Source organism: Cottoperca gobio, chromosome 22 (genome assembly GCF_900634415.1).
Source record: "Cottoperca gobio chromosome 22, fCotGob3.1, whole genome shotgun sequence".
Taxonomy (NCBI): domain Eukaryota; kingdom Metazoa; phylum Chordata; class Actinopteri; order Perciformes; family Bovichtidae; genus Cottoperca; species Cottoperca gobio.
Genome location: NC_041376.1, coordinates 18,141,536 through 18,164,086, shown reverse-complemented (window position 1 = coordinate 18,164,086; position 22,551 = coordinate 18,141,536). Strand labels below are relative to the sequence as shown.

Sequence of the window (22,551 nt, the reverse complement as noted above, 5' to 3'; positions counted from 1 at the left end):
GATTTGCTCATTAAAATGCTAATGAAATTCCTCATTAAAAGCAAAGAGGGTGGCTAGTTCACAGCTCGCAGCCTTGTGTGCACTGAGGAGCAAAGGGCTGTTTTGGCCAGGTTAAGCATCTGGTTTAAAGCTCGAGTTAAGGGAAGGTTAGGAGACATGGTGAGCTTTAATGGTTGATATTAAGAGCTAGGCCATTAATGTGCCCTCAGTGGAATAACAGCACAAGGCTGTAGATTGTGTGTGGGTGAGCCTCTATATGACCCCATGAATACTAATCGGACCATCTGAACGCTGGCGGACCATGAGTGTTCTCCTCTTTGCTCCTCTTTATGTTTTCATCACTAGGGTGGTGAACCTTGGTCCTTCACATATTCACAATGCCATTATTCCGGTGTTGGGATACATAAAGTGACATTGAAGTTTGTTAGGTTAATGATTGGAGCAAAAGTCACTGGCAACTATACGCTCTGATACAAACATTTGTATACACATACATACACAGACAGATATTCATTCCTCTATTATTGCTGTGGCTTTGTTTGTGTGCATGAAAGTGTGTGCGGTTGGGTGTCACATTAGCCAGCAAAAGCATTAATATCTTTGTGTAAAATGATGTCTCTGGTATATGAATTCATATTTGTGTCTAGTACAGAGAGAGTGTAAACTTTTAGATTCAGTGGGTTTTTGGATCATCTCTTGACCCTGAATGGATCCCTAAATATGGAAAACAATTCTCTCTTCAGCAACAAGTTGTCTCATTGTGTCATCATGCAATGTGGAAGTGTCTTTTATTTCTATTCTTTTAAAAGGTCATCATGAGGCTACTTCACTGGTAGCAAACAGAAGTCAGGTTGTATAGAAGTCTATGAGAAAATGAACTTCTCACTTGATTTATTACCTCAGTAAACCTTTTTCCATTGAGTTTATGGTCTAAAACAGGGGTGGGGAACCTCCGGCCTCCGGGCCATATACGGCCCACGAGACCATTTGATCCGGCCCTCGAGGTAATTCATAAACACACGCAAAAAAATCCACTAGAAAGAAACCCCAAAAAATCTAGACAGCAATAGAATAAAACGAGCGACTGACTGCTTTTCCTGGCCAAGGTCAGGGTCTTTGAACACAAGACGAGTCATGTCAAACTTCAACATTAAACAAGACTGTCTTTGACATCAGTGAACGCAGCATGGCGAGTGTAAACAAGAGAAAGGTGGATGCGGAATGTCGCACTTTCCAGGAGAAATGGACGAACGATTATTTCTTTGGGGAAGTAAAAGTCCAGTGTGCCTAGTTTGTGCGGACGCGCTTGCGGTGATGAAAAAGGCTCTCGAGCATCATTACTGCACGAGACATGCCGAACTGCACGAGCTGAAAGGACGAGTGCGTTTGGATAAAGTTAACGCTCTTTGGCGGAGTTTGGCCCAACAAGCAGCTCTCTGCAGAGCGGAACATACAAACATGGAAAGATAGAGAGGTAGACTACCACACCAAGAACAGACTATTGCACCACTGCTATGCAATTATCACTGCTATTTACAATACTCACTTTTTATAATTTGTGCAATTATCACTGCCATGTGCAATACTCACTTTATATAATTTGTGCAATTATCACTGCCATGTGCAATATTCACTTTATTTTCTATCAACCACTTGGAACTTATATAATTTTTTATTCTATTTAATTATTGTTTACTGCCTTTTTACTTCATATGTTCTTTTGCTGTGACAAGATAAATGTCCCCGTTGTGGGACTAATAAAGGATTTCTGATTTCTGATGAAACAGAAAGATACATGGATAAAAAAGTTGCTTTTTTGCATAGCATGAAAGAAAAGTGAAATGAATGGGCTGTGTCTTAAAAATGTTTGCAGAGGTTATGAGTTCAATAATTAGTATGGCCCTCGAAGGATGTTGTAAAAAAGAAAATGGCTCTTAATACGAAAAAGGTTCCCCACCCCTGGTCTAAAATGATATATTCAAGTCTTCTTTAATAGAGCCTGATGTTTATTTAGTAAAATAGACGATAAAGCAGGGTATGCTTCAGGGTGGGGCGACCTTGTGATTGACAGGTCGCTACCACAGCGTTGTCCATGCTTTCAGCTTGCATGTTTATCCCTTTCACTGTGTGTTTGCCCTTCACGAAAGTTAATTCTAACATTTTGGTCGTCTAAAAAATATTGCTTGGGTTGTACTCGTCTCCACACTCTTGTGTCACTTCTAAAAAACCAAGATGGCCACGGCCAACATGTGAAACTTCAAAACCGTAGTCCACAATTGGTGATGTCATGTTGACTACTTCCACTTATTTTGTACTGTGGTCAAAACATACAAATGGGTGACAGATGTAAGTGACATCGAGGCATTTAGTTTCACAGCAGGAAGCTGGCCGCCACAGTATTGAACGTTCAAAGGTTTGTGTCGATCGATGTGTATGTGTTATGAATTCTACGCCTACTCTCTATTTTTGACTGCTGCAGTCGCTTCTTTGACAAACAGACAATTCTTTGCTCATTATCTGTGGGGCCTCTGTGGCTGTACACATTGACCTCCCTGTAATTATATACTGATATAATATGATCAACATATCGTTAACTCACCCTAACCACAACAGAACGTTTTATTTACTGCTATTGAAAAAAGAGAAGCATCATTATTTTCAGGTTCATACTTGTATTTTGGGTTTCTACTAGAACATGTTTACATGCTTTAATATTTAGAAGCACATTATTTTTCTCGTACAGTCTGTCTGAATAAACCTGTATTCACACTCTGTCTCTTTAAGCCCCACTCTCTTGAAAAAAAACCCCAGTCTGCCCTGATTGGCTTGCAAAGGTAGTTTTCAAGCTTTGGGTGGAGATAATCAGAAGGGGGGCGGCATTTTCTTATGAGCCTGCATGTAACGTAGGAAGGGGAGCTTGTTGCAGATACAGATGTCTCCTTTAAACCCATTGTATGTGCTCAAAATCACGATGGGAATATTATAGCAAATGTAATGCCTTAAATATATTTGGTATGTTTAGGCATGTGTCTACATTAGACAAATATGTTTGTTCTATCAATCTTACGTTATCTGTATTAGTTTACAGTCAAGGCAGACAATCGTGCAAAACAGTAAAAAGGCAAGTTAAAAAACAAAACTGTGTTTAATTGCAACAACACGGAATGTGTTTTCGTTGAATGGGCAGCAATTATGCACCTTTGCTTGAGGGTTTGTTTGCTGCTTTGCCATGTATCCACAGTAATGAATGACTTCTCTCTTTTCTCCACCTCACAATCCTTCGCTGCCAAGAAACCATTAGCTGCATGACTCCTCCTGGACACAGCCCAAATGAGTTTCTAAACAAAATCCATCCAACCGGACGCTCTGACCAATGACACTCACATTGCAAAGTTGGTTTTCATTGTGGACATGTAAGCCGAGCTGTCATCATTTATTATTCATAGATACAAGGAACAATGGCGATATTGATAATGTGTTTGGCGTGTTTAGACCCTGTTCCCCTGCATGCTGAGTTCACAAAATACATTTTCATGCAAATCAGCAGATTTCTCTTTTTATCTAGCATGGGATTATTTCTTGACTGTGCGAGCCGTTAGCATTGTGAACTCATACAAACTGACTCATTCATTGTGGCTAATTTCTTTGTGTCTGAGCTGGATCTTGCTGCCAGTATTTGAAGCCCTACAGTGGGCAGATGATTGCCTTGGACGAGACTATTACACTAATCTATCTACTCTGCTCTGCCAAACCCTCAGCCCAGGGCGCCTGTGTGTGTGTGTGTGTGTGTGTGTGTGTGTGTGTGTTTCTGGGTTTCATTACTTTTTCATTACATGAGAGAAAGTGTCTGTGTGTCTCTATGAGTATGCATTTGTGTTCTCATGTCTATATGTGTCTGAAGTATATATATGTGTGTGTGTGTGTGTGTGTGTGTGTGTGTGTGTGTGTGCGTGTGTGTACATGCACGTGTGTGAGTTCCATTACAGTAATCTTCTTCTGCCACGGCAGCCTCCTCTTCCAAGTGGCTGTCACTGTCTGGCTCTCTGCCAACATTCACCACGATACAGCACTGCATGCTGGTAAACCTTAGTGTGTATGCACGTGCACGGATGCGAGTGCGCATGTGCTTGAGTGCGTGTTAATCAACTCTAGCTTTCCTCACTCCAGCCGGAGACAAAGCCAGGAGGACAATGTGATGTCCATTACTCGCTCTCATCTTTTTGACTCAAGACAAATGATTGCCTCCATGCACAGAACAGTGAACTATGATACCAGATTGTTCTGTTTTCACTTGATTAAATATTGGACAAAGCCTGCAGGCCACACACACGCATTATTTCAGGAGGCATTCTAAGCAATGATTCAACACATAAGTCGGAGGGGCTTCCAGGTCGAGCTGGAGCCGCGCGATAAGGGGCCGGGGCTTCTAATAACTCAGCTACACTGAGTGGCCCCCCGAGCAGCAGAGCCCAGTGAGACCACGTGTGACCGAAACTTACAATGTTTTTCAATGATGTTCACTGCTCTGGGCTAGCTCATTAGTGGTTTCCTGGAGCTGCAGGGAGACATTGTTTTTGAGTTTCATAAGTGGAGTGGAAGCTGTCCAGTTTCGAAAGAAAATGTTGGTGATCTGAATTTCATTTTGTGTATTTTGTAAAGTTTTTGAGTTTTGTGAGAGACTCACACCTAATAACTAGCAGTTGATTTTGTCAGCTATTTTAAATTTAGAAAGGATGCAAGCACAGACACATTCTGAGTGTGTGTGTGTGTGTGTGTGTGTGTGTGTGTGTGTGTGTGTGTGTGTCAACAATATTGCTTGCTGATATAGTCACGGTTAGTGTCTAATGACGTTGGTAGCGTCTCGCCATCGTCTCGACTTACTCAAGGAAAAAAAGCTTGTTGTCAAACATATTTCATAAATAACTTGCATTACACTTGGTTTCAGACCAAGACTCAGATCGACAGCTCTACTGTATGTTTTTGACTCACTTAAAGTAATAGTTTGACATTTTGGGAAGCACCTGTATTTACTTTCTTGTTGAAAGTGAGTTGTGGAAATTGTTACCTTCCTATGTGTGCACGGTTAATATGAAGCTACCAAAAGCAGATAATTAGCTTAGCTTAGCATAAAGACTGGAAACAAAGGGAAACAGCTAGCCTGGCTTTATTGACAGGTAACAAAATCCACCAGCACGTCTAAATCTCAATAATTGATACATAATATCTGATTTGTGTAATCTGTGCAAACAAATCGGGGGTTATGTCCCTAACTATTTTCTTGACTGGGCCCATTTACTTCATGCAGACTCAGTTTTGGTCATTCAGTCTAAGCTAAGTTAAGCTAATCGGCCATATTTGCTCTCGTTTCCCTACGAATGTAAACAAGAGTTATACAAGAGTTCTGACTGCAAATACAAGAGAGTTGTTATAAATAATATGTAAAAATGTGTATTTTATAAGAGAACAACTACTAAATGGACATTGTGGGGATGGAGGTTGTTTCTCCCCAAAATACAAAACTTAAAGCAACACTTTCATTACATTCTAACATCTGCTTCTGTTATAAAATAATATCACACACCAAACCCCGATGATAAAGATGAGATGTTTCAGCTGTTATGTTATTGGTAAAAAGTAAAAGAGAGTAACCGGGTGCAAATATCAGTGGGCTCCTGTAGTATACACACTTCCATTAGAAGTGTTTGAACAGATAAAAACATTATAAAACATTATAAAAGTGCACAGTAGTTTTGCTCAAACAGGGATGAGACCAAAATGTGGGTCACAGATATCTAAAAGTAGGTTGTCCAATTATTTCAGAATATGGTATTCAGTGCTTCTGGCTAAAGCCTCCCCATGCTGCCACAATGCAAGCTAGTCTAAATTAAATAGCCTGAAACATGGAAAACTGTCAGATAAGCCAACAAAATAGCATGCAGAAGCAGTTATGTGTTCTAAAAAACTTTTCTTTACATTGCACTTTTTAAACATGTGCAATCCTCACATGCTTCTTTTTGCTATTATATAAAACGTAACGTAAGGCTGGGTTGCACTAGCAAGGATTTTTTTTAAATCAGATTAAATCATGTTGAACAAAACTTTAAAACTATCTTAAAATAAAGAAAGATTACATTTAAACCTCTCTTTAAAAGTCAGTTTAGTTTTTACTCTAAAACTAAATTACATTTAATTCTGTTGCGCCAAAACTTTAAACACCAATTTAAAATGTGATCCAGTGTTAACTTTTCTCCTACACTTCAGGAGGTTTAACTTTTAAAAATAATGAAGTTCCTTACTGTGTTGTTGTCCATTTAAAACATATTGCTCTAATAATTTGGCCAACAAGTTTTTCTCAAAGAAGGAGAAATCCGATCTTCTCTGCCGATCCATCGTGAGTAACGGCAGGCTAACTAACATACTTTTAAGCTAGCTAGTAAACAATGTAACGTTTTGTTCCGGACGTACTACAGAGCAGCCGGAAGTTAATGGACCTCCCCTCTTACTGCCTATGAACCAGGTCCTGACCCTGATGTGTTATAATCTGATACATCCTGATTACACATACATGGTTCTCACAGCACTGTTGGTTTACATCAATACACTTGGCATTAACTAAATGTAGATTCAATTTTAATTGTGCAACACACTTTGTTTAATTTACTTAATGTAAACCTAGTTTTGTTAAACTCTGATGAGATCTAATCTTCCATTGATCCTTGCTGGTGCAGACTAAATGGCAACACGATTAATTTCTTTACTATTCAACATCATTTTTTCCTTGTTAATTTTCTAACAATTAAGCAAACAACAACACTACACCACCCTCTAAGACACATTAAACCACTTTAGGAATAACTGGTTTCTAAGCAAAGAGATGAGGATTAATAGTAGTTCGACTCCTGCCCCATTACTGTTGACCTCCAAGCTAATGTGGCTTACACAGCAGATGGCACCCTGCCATGTTAATAGGTCTGAGGCTCTCAGGCAGACAGAAACATTGCAGAAGCTAACTTCTTATCTCCCTTCTTACCATGCATAATGCCCCTGATGCCAGAGCTAATGGCTAACAAGCACCCACACAGCTTGTAGTCAGAGGTGGAATGGGGATTTTGAGCCCAGGCCAGGTGGGCTTTGCTAACACTTCCCCATCCATTTGTATTCATTAAACCCTGTTCAGAGTCAGAAGAAGCTAATATTAGCCACCTAGCTAGTGACAAAGCAATGAGTCCACAGTTGTGTTAATGAAGTGGAACAGTTCCCACTGGTGGTAACAAGTTATTAGAAGATAAGGATAATATATTTCACACCGAGGATCAGTTCAAGAAAATAGTAATTAATTACAGTCATAATATTGCAGTTCTTAAAAAAGCACACTTTCTTTAAATGCCAGAGTGGAGGAGCATTATTTAAAAACTGTAATTATCGCCACCTGCTTTCCTCGTAATCATCCTGACACTAAAATAACTGAGAAGAAAAATAGCTTGAAAGTTTAGCTGCTGTGTGTAAATATTGCTGTAAATAAGGGTGGTGGTCTAGTGGTCTGGTGGTATGCCTTCCAAATAAAAAAAACAAAAATTGTGTCATTTTATTCAAACTTACTTCATATAACATATCATCTTACCATTATCTGAGGAAACACACAGGTGCAATGATTAGCAGCTTTGCAGGAAGTGTCTGGTCTCGTGGTCCGGTGGTATCAATTTAAGGAATACATCCAGACATGGATATATATTTTAAACCTACACTGTTCAACTACTGGCCACTACTGTCTTTAGACTATTATAAAACGAGATCTTTACAGACACTAAAACCTTTTAAAACTCATTTTTTTGGGCGCTTGTAGTACGTGACAAACTGGCCTTTTGGTCAACAGAAATTAAAGTAGTAAACTTTACTTAAATAGGTAATTAAAGTAAACCTAGTAAAACTGTAAAGCAATGCATTTATATTATAATTTGTTTGCCTCATTGTAATGAAAATGGACCCAAATATAATATGTGCTGCCATTGTTGTCCTGTAGTATGCCACAGGAAATCAAACTGCCGAATAGAAACTAAACAAACGCGCACTATAATAACTATAATATTTCTTTGCCTCTTTTTCATCATACTTGCCGTCACGTCATCGTTCGTCTTAATCATGGAAAACAAAGGTTGTTGACCAACATATTTAGTCCTAGTTATCATCAACAGAATTAATGCTGATGACTAATCTGTGATGTTCTATTGCATAAAGACGACCAGCTTTTTGTCAATTTCTTATTTCCAACACTAAAGGAAAAAAGGCTCCACCCTTAGCAAGCTCTCATTACTGCTGAGCTCAGACCAAACGAGCACAGCAGAGTACATGTCAAAGTGCTGTGCAACCACAGCTGTTCCAGATGTGTGGAAACCGTTTCAGCACCATCTGTAGCTGGGTGTAGACCTCCATCTGTCCAGCTCAGCTCCACTCCTCCACTTTAGCTGAGTCATCTACATCTCTCTCTAATGCTGTGGTCACTTTCTCCCTCCACACGGCTGTTTCTTCCCTCACTGCTTTTTAGTCTGTTGTTTTTAATCTCCATTACATGTTTTACCCCTGTTCTTTCTATTTCATTTTCTATTCCTTCTTTCCACCCCTCCCTTTTTCAACACCTTTCTCTTCGTCTTTCCCTCTTTTTTCTTTTTCTTTCCCTTTCATCTCTTCATTCTTTCTTCTTCACACCCTTCATCTAACTATCACCCTTCATCTTCTTCTTTCATTATATCCCTCATTCTGAACTTTCCTCCAATCTCTTTTTTTATCCGTATCCATTTATCCGTCTTCTTCTTTGGTCCTTTTCCACATACTCCCTGCCACTCTCATTATTTCCTTCATTCCTTCCTGACAACCTCTTTCTGCTATATGTTCTTTATCGTTTTTATCATTCCTCTTCCATTTTTTTTCCTTTGCTCCTTCACTTTCAGTTCCTCCATCTGTTTGAACAGAATCATATAAATCTTCTTTATGTTCTATTAGTCTCCTTCTTATCCTCCTTACTTCCTTGCCTCCTTTAATCCCTTTTTTCTGCCCCACCTTCCCTTCAGAATCATCCTTACTGCTGTGCTAGTTCCCTCAATATAACTTGTCGCTGTTTAAAACCTCTCTGACTACTTACAACACTAACACCGTTCGGTTAAGCCCGCGATATGTTTATGGTCCTATAAAAACAGAATTGGAACATTATGGCTGGATAAAGCTGGTTGTTTTCACGCCCTTAAGCACAGCTGAGCAAGGTGTTATACCTGGGCCGCAGGGACCATAGGCAAGGATAAACGACTTCCTGCTAGGGAGAGAGGGGGGGAGAGTTTGTCTTTTTAAATGCCTGGATTCATCCCCCATCCCCTGTTGTGTGGCCTCATAAAGAAGCTTGCCACACAATTTGCTTGATGTGTAGTATTTGGGCAAATGGCAACCGGCCCCTGTAGCTTGATGGATCTGCTGGAGTGGAAAACCACTGCTGAATGAACATGGAGACAAAACAACACAACACACCGGGCGAGCAGTGTGGGACTTTAGATAGTGTGAGAATAGGTTATGTGTGAGTGTTCTTAAGTAAGTCAACGTGGAGCTTGTGTCCCATAAAAGACAATACAGCCTCACCTTCAGTAGACATTTCTGAGCCCATGTCTGCAGGCTTGAATTACAGTGACATTATTCTACAGTACCTCAGCCTTAAATCAACCCCCTGTCTACACTAGTTGTTTATGAATGGCAAACATAACATACTATCTTTTTGATTCACTTTCAAAGCACAGCCTGGTTTCTTCTTCCTTATGAAACAGTCTGCTCCCGACGGTCCTCATCTCTACACTCCGAGAGGTACAAGATGAAGGGTGGTGAAGGCCTGTGGTCGAGTGGTACATCTTCCAAACAGAACACCAGCAGGCTGTGAGTTGTGCCCTGAGTAAAGTACTTAACCCTGAGCTGCTCCAGGGAGACTGTCCCTGTACTTAGTTCACTGTAAGTCGCTCTGGATAAGAGCGTCTGCTAAATGACCTGTAATGTAAAGTAACTCCAACATGGGATTTTATTTTGTCATCAGGGTCCCCATAAGGGACAACATATCTTAGTCAGAGCCAGAGATATTATTGTGCACATTTTACATTTTTATATACAGAACAATTATAAAAGCCATTTACACACAAGTATTTAATACTTCTATAACATGTATTTAACTCTTTATCATTTACATTTGCTTTTATTGTTTCTCTTATTGTTATTACATACTAGTCTAGCACATCCTTAAGAGTATCCAAGACTTTAGATGCAACATGTTTAAATTGGACAACTTTTAAGCCAACGTAGTCATAAATAAAGTCTTCAGCATTTCTTATCCATGTAAACCTGTGGTTCCTAACTTGGGTTGTCTGGACGGTCACAAGGGGTCGCAACATGAATCTAAGGCACCGACACTCAACTTGCTTTGCCTGGGGGCCCGCTTTTACAGAGTGACGGGAGGCTAGGGGCCAGTTGTGAATTGTGAATTCATTCTTTCTATAATCCCACAATGACTTGCATTCATCCAAACCCTTAATAAAGTGCAATAACAGGCTCCACGTCTGAATAAAAGCACGTTGTACTCTGTGGCAGTTTTACCGTCGTCATTGACGAAGCTGTCTGTGAGTTTTATTATCATCATCGACGCGTCTGTGGATTGTTCAATAAAACCAGCGAGGTGTAAAAGTGCATGTGCTGCTCCGCCGCGATAGGTCATGTGTAAAAGGTCAGCCCATTATTGCGGCGACATCAGCCCTCCCTTGACCTGACCCTGCAATAAGGGGTTAACAGCTGAGGCTTACGTAAAGGATGACTCACTTTAGGTCCTTACAGTCTGCATTCGAGAAGGAAAAGGACAAGAGACAAATAGACACCCAAGGTCCGTCCATGCAATGAGAAAAACAAGTGTCTTTTTGGTAGCCTGTAACAAAGCCTATAAGTCTGTACAATGTCAGGTACAATGAATACACAAGTGGAGTGTTTGGGATTGTCACCACGGAGACAAAACTACAAAACAAGCTAATTGAACTGAATTATGGTTTGACAGAAAGGTTACTGAAGAGTCCGCTGACAAAAAAACCTACACTTTAACTTTCCCATGACCACAGTGGAGGGCTGAGCAAGTCATTTGCTGGAAAATGTCCTAAGAGATCAAATGTTCTTTTGTTAAAATATCACCAACATGATGCAGAAAAACTAAATCTCTAACTTAATCTAAAGCTCTTTGGACTGAACTGTTAGTTTTTTATAAATTGAAGTACAGGCTGTTGTTTAAACAAGATCACAAGATGTTGATTTTAGTTCTACATGAAGAGAATAATCTGAGAATCAGAAATATGCAGTTGCTTGTTGTTGATACCCCAGGGTTCAATCAGTCAGATACAAATCATCATTATATTAAGGTATTCATTATTTACATGTTAAATAAAACCAGAATCAGGTCTGTCACAATATTTACGTTATCCACTTATCATATATGTGGACATGACCTTGATTATTTCCACATTATCGCTGTGTTTACATTTGTGTTTGTTTTCACAAGAGTGTCACTAACATTTCAGCCATGATGCCAGAATAAACGTTTCCTAATATGTATCCTGCGTTACATTACAGTACAACATTATTATGGAGTTATTAAGCTACTATAACTAAAAACTACGGATAAAGTAGAGAAACAATATTTAGATTTTAGGACGGGTAACGTTCACTTCAGGATGGTTAAAATGATTATAAAGACAGATTCTGTGACTATGTTGAATAAAAGTTCATCTCCAGCCCTGCGACTCTACTGAGTGCACCTTTCTAGTCTTATGTATGTTTTATTAATTTAGGATGTTTAAAAAGGGTGTACTAGCATTATTATGCAATTATATTAGCATTATATCAGTGGCATAAAATGGTCTTAAAATGACAATAATATCACAATTATTTCTGGGACAATATATTGTCCAACAGAAGTCGTTCTGGTGACAGGCCGAGATAGAATTGCTGAGTTTGCTGTTGTGAGGGGATTTGCTGTGTGACCGGCTGGGCAGCAGACACGCCTCTGGAATATAAATACAATACTTAAACAGGATTAATGGCGTTACAACAGCAGTAGTGTATAAGTAAACATCTGCCTGTCGTAAGTGTCCTTGAGCGAGACACTGAATCCCTGTCAGCTCCAGGAGCAGCTGACCCTGACCTCACTGGGCGGGGATTTCCTGCAGGCTTCAATACAGAATCCAGTGTTACAGCTATTACATTTCAGATGTGCGGCGCATTGCATCTGCAGCAGGTCAACATCGACGGGGAGGATGTGCCCGTAAAAACTTTAAACCATCACTTACTGACTCATCTGTGTACGCAGAGGCACAGTATGAAGGAAAGACACAGCGACAGCACAGAGCATTATATGGAGCAGGTGGGGAGTGGAGTGCAGAAGATGTCAACGTGCGGCAGATCAATAAGCTCTCATTGAACCTAAGAAGTCAGAGCCCTGTCGGCGACGACACGACCATCTTTACTCGTCTGTCTTCCCCTCTTACTCTCGCCGTCTCTCCCCTAAATCGCTCTCATATGTTTTCCACTCGTCTATTCTCCTTCTCCCTCTTTATTTTCACTTTCTCCCTTTTGTCTTTCTTCTCTGTGTTGAGGTAATGAAAAAAAACAGAATCAATGGGTTGCTGCTTTGTGCCAGCAGAGGTGTTGAATGGAAATCGATCAGCTATCTAAAGACAAGAGGACTGAAAAATAACACGGAGAAATGCAAATAACTTCAGCGCTTAATAACGGGGGGAGAGTCGGGGGAAGAGGGGAGGATGAAAAGACGGAAAGAAAAGATCGTGGTGGGTGGTGAAAGGCTGTCTAATCACTCCTCCTCCGTGCCCACACAGGAAGCTGTTTGTGTTTGTGGCCGCCATGCTCTCCAACAAGTATTTTAAAGTCTAAATATCTAATCTAAGTCTAAGTATAAACGCAGCCTTTTGTCGAATGACAATGCTACAAATGCACAAAGGCTCCAGTGTGCCTTTGAGAATAAAAGAGGGGAGCGGAGAGATAGATGGAGAGGAGAAGCTGCTATCTTGACGTGAAAAGACCGACAGCTATAAATCCCATCGGCGCCGTCTCTCCATGTTGCATGATAAATGGGGTTAAGTGCTGATGAATTATGTACAGAGATTAGGAATAATGTGCAAGGCAGATAATACCAACAGATTCTCTTATGAATGCTCTGTTAATCATATATTGGTGAAGTCACAGAGAGATAAAGACCGTGAGAGATCAAGGATCACAAATTCAGATACCATTGTAAAATAAAGAAGCAAATATATACAATAACAACCGAGAGTGCTGTCACCATCGTGACCCAGACGGTCATCTCAGTGCTCCTCCGGCTCTTGATGATACATACTGATGAAGTATGTATAGAGGGATTAGCAGCGATATGAAAGGCAGATAATACCGGCAGATCTCCCTACAAAAGCTTTATGTGTTTGTTAATTCCCTCTCCCCATTTCACCAGAGTAAATATTTAGCTCAAATAACAATCATTCCCTGCGAGATCGATCTAATCTGTGTAATCCTGAGCAAACAACAAAAGTCAAGAAGGACTGGCAGAGCTCTCCCTGTCAAGGCCGCGCCGGTGAGTCAGCAGCAATATTTTGCCCAGTTTCACGGAAGATCGTGAACTTTCACACGTTGCAGTTTGTCCTGCGTCATGCTGTCCATCCCTGTTTCATCTCTGTGTCGGTCTAATGTGCCCTGATATGAACTATCTGTCTATGCCGTGCTGTAATGTAATAAGCCATGACAAATAGTGCGTGCATATGCTCTGATGGAAAACAATGCTAATCTTCAACATTACCACCCTTTCTGACCAGGAAACATTCATTATGTTTATGAAGTTATGCAAATGTAACTCACACCGAAGAATTTTACAGCTTTTAATACATTTTCATTTCCTTTGGGTATTTTCCATGTATGTATACTCATTTGGAGCCTATATTTCATTTACAGAATCAAAGCATTATAGTGCCTCCCTCTAGCGCTTCCTTCCAACAGGATCATTAAAGTTGCATCTAATCAACTGTAATGTAATCTAAACAGCTCAGGTAATCAGCCATATCATGGTTCAGTTTCCACTGCGTAAACTGTCTGACTGTCTGTGATGCTGTGATTCTGTCATTCTTACCTGTACACCAGCGAGTCGTCTTGGCTCCCATTGTACTGTATCTGGAACATCCTAATGCCCGGAATATTCCTCTGGAAGTTGAACTTTATCAGCGCCGTTGATGACGTGGCCTCGGCCGTCACCACCCTCTTATCCACCCCGCCCTTCACGTCACCCGTCACGTTGCTCCCGTTGGCTCCGCCTCGGGTCGACGTGGAAATGTCTGAGGAGCCCGGGTCTGGCTCCTGGATGTTGTTGGTGTTGTTGGTAATGTGGGGGAGCTTTATAATAACCAGCTCTATTGTTTGGTGGGCTTCACCGGCAGGGTTGGAGGAGATGCAGGTGAAGGAGCCGGTGTCTTTCACCGTACTGATGAGGATGTCCAGAGTCCCGTTGGTGTACACCAACGTTCTGGAGGAGTTAGACACCAGTTTTCCCTCAGGAGAGATCCAGTGGATGGCTGGCTCTGGGTCCCCTCTTGCCTTACACCTTTACGGAGAGAGAAGCAGTTGCGTTAAACAAGACAGGATGGGGTCAGCAGTACAGTAGAAGCAGAACATTGCCTCATGTCTAAGTGGGAGGGGAAGAGTCTGACAATGTTATCAACGGCAGAGCACATGCATTTAAGTTAGAATACACTTTACATTACAGCCTTTAAATTACACTGGCGTATATGCATATTAGGTGCCAACATTTTTTTATCAGTATGAATTTCATCAGGCCGTAATCCGTTGTTTTCCACTATTAAGAGAGAAGGTGTATGTCCAACGTAATGAATGGTTGCAGTTTCATTATTAAGTTTCACTTGGAATTACTTTAGGTTTAGGCGCCAAAACTATGTGGTTAAAGCTTAGATCATGGTTTGGGTTAAATATAGGTTTGCTGTTGTTTGTTAGGTTATGTGAATTATGTATGTTACGTGACTTTGCTTACATAGTCTATGTAACTTTTATATTCATTTTATTATATTAATACTGATCTATAGAATGTCAGAAACTAGCAGAGAAATTCCATCACAGGTTCGTTGGTAATATTTAAAAATGTCTTGTTTTGCCAACAGTCCCAAAAACAAAAAACAAAAAACAAACCAGTAAAAGATGGATTCAAATAGCTAGGTGATCAAAATAAATGCTATTAAATGTTTTGGTTGATTGACAGATCGATTACTCAACTAATAGTTACAGCTCTAAATAAGTTATTATCCAAGTACAATAAACCAAATATCTACATGTGTGGTTCAGTCAAAAAGAGATGCAAATTGTCGTGTCCCGAGTGTTTCCCTGTCCCTGTCTCTCTGTGTGTGTGTGTGTGTGTGTGTGTGTGTGTGTATGTGGCATGGGCGTGGCCTAAACTTCAGCAGCTGATCACTATCATCACACCTGCTCCAATCTGCTCACATGTTAACAATCATCTCATCCCAGCACAGTATGTCTACTCCGGTCTTTCAGCCGCTCATCACCAGATTGTTATTTCATCTCTCAGGTAGTCTAGATCTCGGCCGCTCTTGTGTTCCCAGGATCGCTACTCGCCTCTCGGCTCACATGTCTGCCTGTCCTTGCCTGCCCTGCCATCCCCTCTTATCGTCTCGCCTAATCTTGAGTATCGCTTTAATAAACTGTTTAAATACTGGAGTCTGTGTTCTGCTGCCTGGGTCTACTCTGGACGTAACCGTAACACAAATAAAGGACAGGAAACAGACTAATGACAAACTTAAACATGGATTGTACGAAAAAGGATTATGAATTATATAAATAAAATATTTAGGAGCTGAAGAAAAGAATGTGCCTATTCATACTCGCAGATTCATTATTACAATCTTTTGTAAAGGTGCAATGAGTGCAATTATTTTGAAGTCATCAATTAAAGGCAATCAGCAATAAGGAGTGTCATGGTCATTGTGACCCTCTTCATCTACTGTAATTATAGAGAAGTGCTATGAAAAATTAATGAAGGGAAGTTGCCATTTTACAACTTGGCTGCAGGCTCACTGCACGCTTTCTCCAAACATGAGTTACAATGTCTGTTATGAACTTGTATGAGCTCCGAATTATATGAAGTTTATATTATTATGGAAGTGAAGAGACAAATGAAAGTGACCCAAAGTCATGCATTTCAGAAATATCTGAGTAAATATCCAGTTATGGAATGGGAAAATAAGGACTTGGTAAACATATCAACACCTTTTTTCAGATGGATGCATTGAACTGGAATGTGCACAAGAGGAGAAATGTTAGGTAGGTTGACCCTCTGATAATCCTGACTTGTACCTTTATATATGGCGCTGAAGACGGGACACAATAAAGGAAAGAGAATAATCGCACCTCATTGATTTCCTTTGCCCACTTTTTCTCCCCATATTTAAAAAACCTAACATATCATGATTGGAAGCGTGTGACCAATTTATATGCAAATTAAACAAGTAAGTAATCATCATCTCTCAGACCTGCTCTTGATTTAGTTTCATCCTCCCTAAAATGTTAGTGTGATGTCCCTGTCTTGTGCTTCATTGAACAGTCGGGCACTTTGAGCGGCTTGTAAACATAACGCACAACTACAGGAATCAGAACAGACAGCTTGTATGTTTATCTTTACCTTTTTGGATGTAAAACGTACCTGAGAGTAACTCTCTGCCCTTCAAGCACCCTCATCTCATGGGAGTATCTGGTGATGAGTGGAGGTTCGCAGAGAAACTCCTCCTCAGGGATGGACCAGAAGTATCGCCCAGAGAGGTGTTGGGGTGAAGCGCACGTCTCCAGGTCATCCTCTCTGTTCAGCCTCCGCAGCCACAGTAACTCACAGTTACAGTGGAGAGGGTTGCCACCAAATGACAATGCAAAAGAAGTGGAGGTCATGATCCCTGATGTGGCCAGGACCTGGCGGTGTGAAATAATGATTGCATTTAAAAAACAAAACTTTATTATTCATATTCCACATATTCACTGGGAGCTGTTTCTCTCTGGTCGGTTGAGTATGTGGTAGCTTGCCCCTTTTCTCATTAACGTATAAAGAATGGGGGGAGAAGAAAGGGTGGGGTTTAATGTGGCGGGAACAAAAAACCTGAGAATACCTGCGCTCGTTGAAAAAGTGGGTCCGGTGGCAGCTTTTGGAGTTTATTAGAGGTGACGTCCAGCCGGTTGAGCTTCTGTAGCAGAGAAAATGTTCCCTCTGGGATGAAGTCCAACATGTTGTGGTCTAAACTCAATGTATGGAGGCTAATCATCCTCTGCAGGAATAACAGAGAAAAACATCAACATTTTAATGACTTCATCAAAGTTATGTAACTCATCACGTTTTAAACTGGGCAATACAGTTGAAAAGTCCTAACCAGGCAGTGTAACAGTACTCCACACTGATTACTGTCAAACGTGTATTAAAACGCCTTCAATATAACGTGAATTAACAGAGCAACAGCATGAAGGTTATAAGCTACATATAAGGTTATAAGCTACATATAAGCTTACCAAAGTTTAAGTTTACCAAAAATAATATATTCGTATGTAACCCCTTTGTAATTACCAACGTTTTTTATTTGTAACTGTCATTTAATTACATGTTTCTTTCTCTGTAACTGATTACAATTACATTTATTTCGTAAATGAATGATGTAACTCTATTACATGCAACTAGTTACTCTCCAACACTGATTACTAATACAGCACATATTTATCAAACTTGACTATAACAACTTAATCATGTTAAGTTGAGAAGCATAGAGACCCTGACATTAGCGAGTTGCCTGACAAAGAGCTAATTGAAACTGTTAGCACTGAAAATGGTTACACATTAAGCTTCAGTGGAGCTTAATGAATAGTGCGAGTAATGGCCCACGTTCAATCCAAATAAAGATCTCTTTATTTGGATTTCAAATAAATGGCCAAAAAGGTTGTATGGCCTTTTATCGCATTGTGCTTCTGATTATATGTTTTGAAGCCAGACAGGTTTGAGAGGCTGCAGCAGTTTAAAGAGATACCGACCTGTATGGCCTCCCAAGGAATAGAGTCCAGGTTATTGTAACTGAGGTCCAACTCTTCCAGTGCCAGCAGGTCGTTGAATGCTCCCTGGTGGATCAGCATCAGCTGGTTGTTGTTCAGAATCAGGTGGTGAAGCTTTGACATTCCGTTGAATGTATCATTGCTTATCCTCGTCAGTCGGTTACTGAGAGAGAGAGAGAGAGAGAGAGAGAGAGAGAGCGAGAGAGAGAGAGAGAGAGAGAGAGAGAGAGAGAGAGAGAGAGAGAGAGAGAGAGAGAGAGGGAGAGAGAGATGAAACAGAAAAAAACCCAGTGCTCTCTAGCTTTGGAAATAAAATACAACACCTCAGATTTCATGCAATACCCATAATATCACATATGAGTCTACAGCTCTATGTAAATCCATACCTGTTGAGGTGTAGAGCTCGGAGGTTTTCCAGATCAGTGAAGGCTTGAGATGAGATGTAGGAGATGGTGTTTCTGGATAATGTTAGGTCCACCAGCCGTGTCATATTTGCAAAATCTTTCCTCTTCACACTGTTAACACAGATCATCACAGTTCAGTTAGACACCAGACATTGATCATCTATGATACCATTTCAATAAAACCGGAGGAAATACTAAATAAAGCAGTTTTACGATCCAGACGTCCGATGACTAAAATCCTTCATCCGGTAAAATGTAGAATAAAACAAACCTAAAAAAAAGATCTAAAAAGCATATTGTAAAAATGTGGTTTAAAATTGAATAAAAAGTCAATGTATGACACTTGACAACCACAACGCTGACTCATGCTTAAAGGGAGATGACGACATTACAGGACACCAAATGAAACCGACCGTTTCCTTGAATAAAATTACAGATTTTTCTGTAATATAAGTACACAACTCAACAACATATATAACAATCTAGTCGTTTTTAATGCATATATTACTTTTGAATAATCTAAATATTAGAAGATTGCATTTTTGTCAGTATTTCAAAAGAGATCTTTTATTGGAAAACTATTTCAATATTTAAAAGTCACATTCATTGGAAACAGAATTCACATATGGTATTCCTTTGATCCTGTGCAGTTCATTCAATATTTGTGAGCGTGAACCACTGTGTCCAAAGGCTACAAACCAGAGAACCGAGGTTCTAAACTGCAATGCTATCAGGAGACGGCCTTGAGCTGCTCCATTGACTGTGAACCTTACATGACTTTCTCTGGGGCCTCAAAGAATGTGCTTTTTTACACACTTAAATTAGTTTTATTTCATTGTAGTGCCGGCGGATAATGTGCTCGTATCGTCATGAAAAGAACTCTGGGCCTTGCTGTCCCGTCCAAAAATTCAGCGACTGATTCATCTTCGCCGCATCGGCTCCGGGCTTTCTCGCCTGACGTCATAGATCAGTGTCTCTGTTTCCAGCTTTGAGAAAAAAAGTTTTCATTCGTACACATTCAGACTTCACTTGCAGAGGACTAGTTTACTTAACCCTAACCCTCGTTCAAATACGATACATTGGTTTGCAATTATGGTTAGTGATGTAGTAATATCATAATAAAGACACATTGCCATCATGATAACTTTTTATCTTTGACCACTGACCACTTTAATTTATCTTGCAAATGTTTATTCTCTTCAGTGTTTTGAGAATGTTCACATACATGTCAGCATTAAGGGAACACATCTTGAGAAGAAATTATCACCAAGTATGTAACTGCACAGCAGCAGGAAAGTATTCCATGGAGGATTCTGACAGATCACTATACCAGACATGTGTAATTATAGTGTTAGTAGTAACAGTATCCTATTACTTACAACTGTAACTTGTGCTGCTTTTCACTAGCAGCAGCATTTTTAGTGGTTACAGATTAGTAGTGTATTAGTTGCACTAGCAGGACTAACGGCATGAGCAGAAGCAGCCGTTGTAGCGTTAGTAGAAGTCCAGTGGCAGCATCACTAATGTTACCAACAGCACTCCCATCAGAAGTAACAAGACTAACTAGTACCAGGCCTGTTAGAGGCAATATATAAAAGCAGGTGGTTGGACCAAAAATAGCACTGCATTTAGAAGGCCTGTTTGAGTAAGGGTTATCTCAGAGGGACATGTCAGGCTCAGATCAAACTAAAAGATATACCTTCTTCTTTTACATTTATTTATATTCTCAATGATTTACCATACAATCTATGTAAACCCTGTCCCCTTGAGGATTTAGCTAATAAGTAGGTAAATTAAAAAACACCTGGAGTGACATTAAATTTATACAATCAAATGTTACTTTCTACGAGCTACAAGTCACAAGGGAAGCAAGAACAAGCATCTGCTACGACACAAGGAAACTGTAACATTTTAGAACGTCGTTTTTTATCCTCATATTAAGGCAAACTGATGAGGCTGTTCTAATGGTGGCTAATAAATAATATGTGTTTACTATATTATATTTAATACATTATGACACAGAAAAACATAATAACTCAAAAGTGTGTTTTGCCCGATGGCTCAAATCCTTCATCTAGTTAAAGATCTGAAAAAGTGTATCATAAAAAATGTGCCTTTAAACTGGAAACACAGGCAACAAAATGATGTTATGATGTCTCTTGAAGATTACTATGTAAAGTAAACATTACAAACAACAGTTTTCTATGTTACAGAATGATCCTCCAGAAACGAGCCAACGCAGTTCAGATCGTTGCCGGATATTTTGTGGCAGAAGTTGGACCCTGGGCACACCCACTCTGGTCTCATTGAAATTAATGAGACTGTGGTTTCCCACAATGCAACTGTCACAAAATATGTATAGGAAGTTGTCCTTGTAAGGTAGAAAGTACAGAAGCAGTGGCAGCAGTATGAAGTGCTCGTTCTGTTGGTAGTAGTATTAGTGATGTGACTGTTACCTCGTGATAAAGTTGTCAGCCAGCCGCAGCTCCACAGTATGCCGATCAATGTTGGGCGGTACAAACAGCAGACCTTTCTTGGCGCAGAGGGTCGCCAGGTTGGGTGACAGGATCTGACACACGCAGCGCTTTGGACATACCTGTGCCCGCACTGCCATGGCAACAGCCAGCATCAAACACATCAACAGCCTCTCCATGGTTACCACCCCACCTGGACACGACACCTGAGACAGAAGGTGACAAAGAAAGAGAGGAACGGACATGTTAATGACATTAGACTTTGTTTTTCTTTCACTAGGCATTATGCATATATTGTAGAAATCATACTGGGAATAAAAAACAAGAAATGGAAAGACAGACAATAGGAATTATCGCCCTTATTTTTGACATGGTCTTATAATATATTCCCAGTGTTTCCTTCAAAGGCTTGAAGAAGAAGAAGAACCTGTGTGCTTGTTATTGGGTTTAACATTCTCATGGTTACGCTGGACTAATAGACTGCTTATCACCCACTACACTTCCTTCTATATTAACACATCTGTGTGCCACTGTGAATGTAGAGCGCTGTGTTGAGTTGAGTGTATATGTTGGAAGTAGGAGGATAAGTGTAGTAAGGAGGATGATGACTTGCAATTGTTGTTGTTGTTGTCAATGTACTGTGCTAGTGTGCATCAAGACTTTAAGTATTTGCACACATCAGTGACTAATTCCTGAACATGTCTTAAAACTGGCAACTGGAGTGAATCAGATTCTGATGAAGTTAAAAATCCAAATAATCAGACATGACTAGATGAACCCAAAGGCCTCAAAGAGTTGAATCACCACCAACTTTAAGGCATCACTAATCAAACCAGAGGAGATGTTTATTACAGTCATTTCTTGCTCAGCAGTGTTGCTGTGCGTGTACATGCACACACACACATATTCAGTCATCATTAGTAAGCAGCAGTGCTTGTTAATTAGGGAAGGTTTAGAGAGAGAGGGAGAGAGAAAATGCTCATTAATGACAACCTTGATTGGGGTTTGAAGGACACAGACAAATCAGGATTAAAGGAATCACAGTGCAAATACACACACCCCACACACACACACACACTCTCACACACACCCACCTACGAGAAAGCAGTTGATGTTTTGCATCGGTGAATCTTTCTCACACTCGAAAAAGTGATTTTGAAGTTTTTGTGTCAAATCTTAGTCACTCATTTTGTCAGTAAAGAGTATTGCACCATGTTTCAGTAAGATACCGGCCAAAATAAAAAGATGATTTATTAATCCTATAAAATCATTTATCAATGCTTTACAGATCCGTTAAAAGCCATTAATCACAACAGCTTTCGTACAAAATCTCTTCTGCGGATGTTGATGTTCCTCCTGCATTCAGTTGCTTCGTCTTTAACACAACATGTCATTTTCTGTCTCTCAATGAAAACCATAAGACGGAGTTCGGTGGCGTCGTGAAGTAGCGTGGGATCATGGGAGTTGTTGTCTTGAGCACCATTGCCGTTATTGCAGTCAGCTTCTCCCAA

General features: G+C 40.2%; 1 protein-coding gene across 3 annotated transcripts in view; it reads right to left on the bottom strand.

Moving 5' to 3' along the window:
• Positions 1-22,551, bottom strand: part of lrfn5a (leucine rich repeat and fibronectin type III domain containing 5a) — a 123,309-nt gene that overhangs the window by 5,791 nt on the left and 94,967 nt on the right. For 2 of the 3 annotated variants that reach the window (XM_029461045.1, XM_029461046.1), the window contains 6 exons: positions 21,023-21,246; positions 18,549-18,677; positions 18,145-18,325; positions 17,238-17,393; positions 16,784-17,043; positions 14,192-14,659 (listed from right to left, as the gene is read on the bottom strand). In XM_029461045.1, coding sequence (XP_029316905.1) covers positions 14,192-14,659; positions 16,784-17,043; positions 17,238-17,393; positions 18,145-18,325; positions 18,549-18,677; positions 21,023-21,219 — 1,391 coding nt within the window. In that variant the 5' untranslated portion in view covers positions 21,220-21,246. Of the gene's footprint in view, positions 1-14,191; positions 14,660-16,783; positions 17,044-17,237; positions 17,394-18,144; positions 18,326-18,548; positions 18,678-21,022; positions 21,247-22,551 lie in introns of those variants that run through there. The other variant, XM_029461047.1, reaches the window with a different exon arrangement.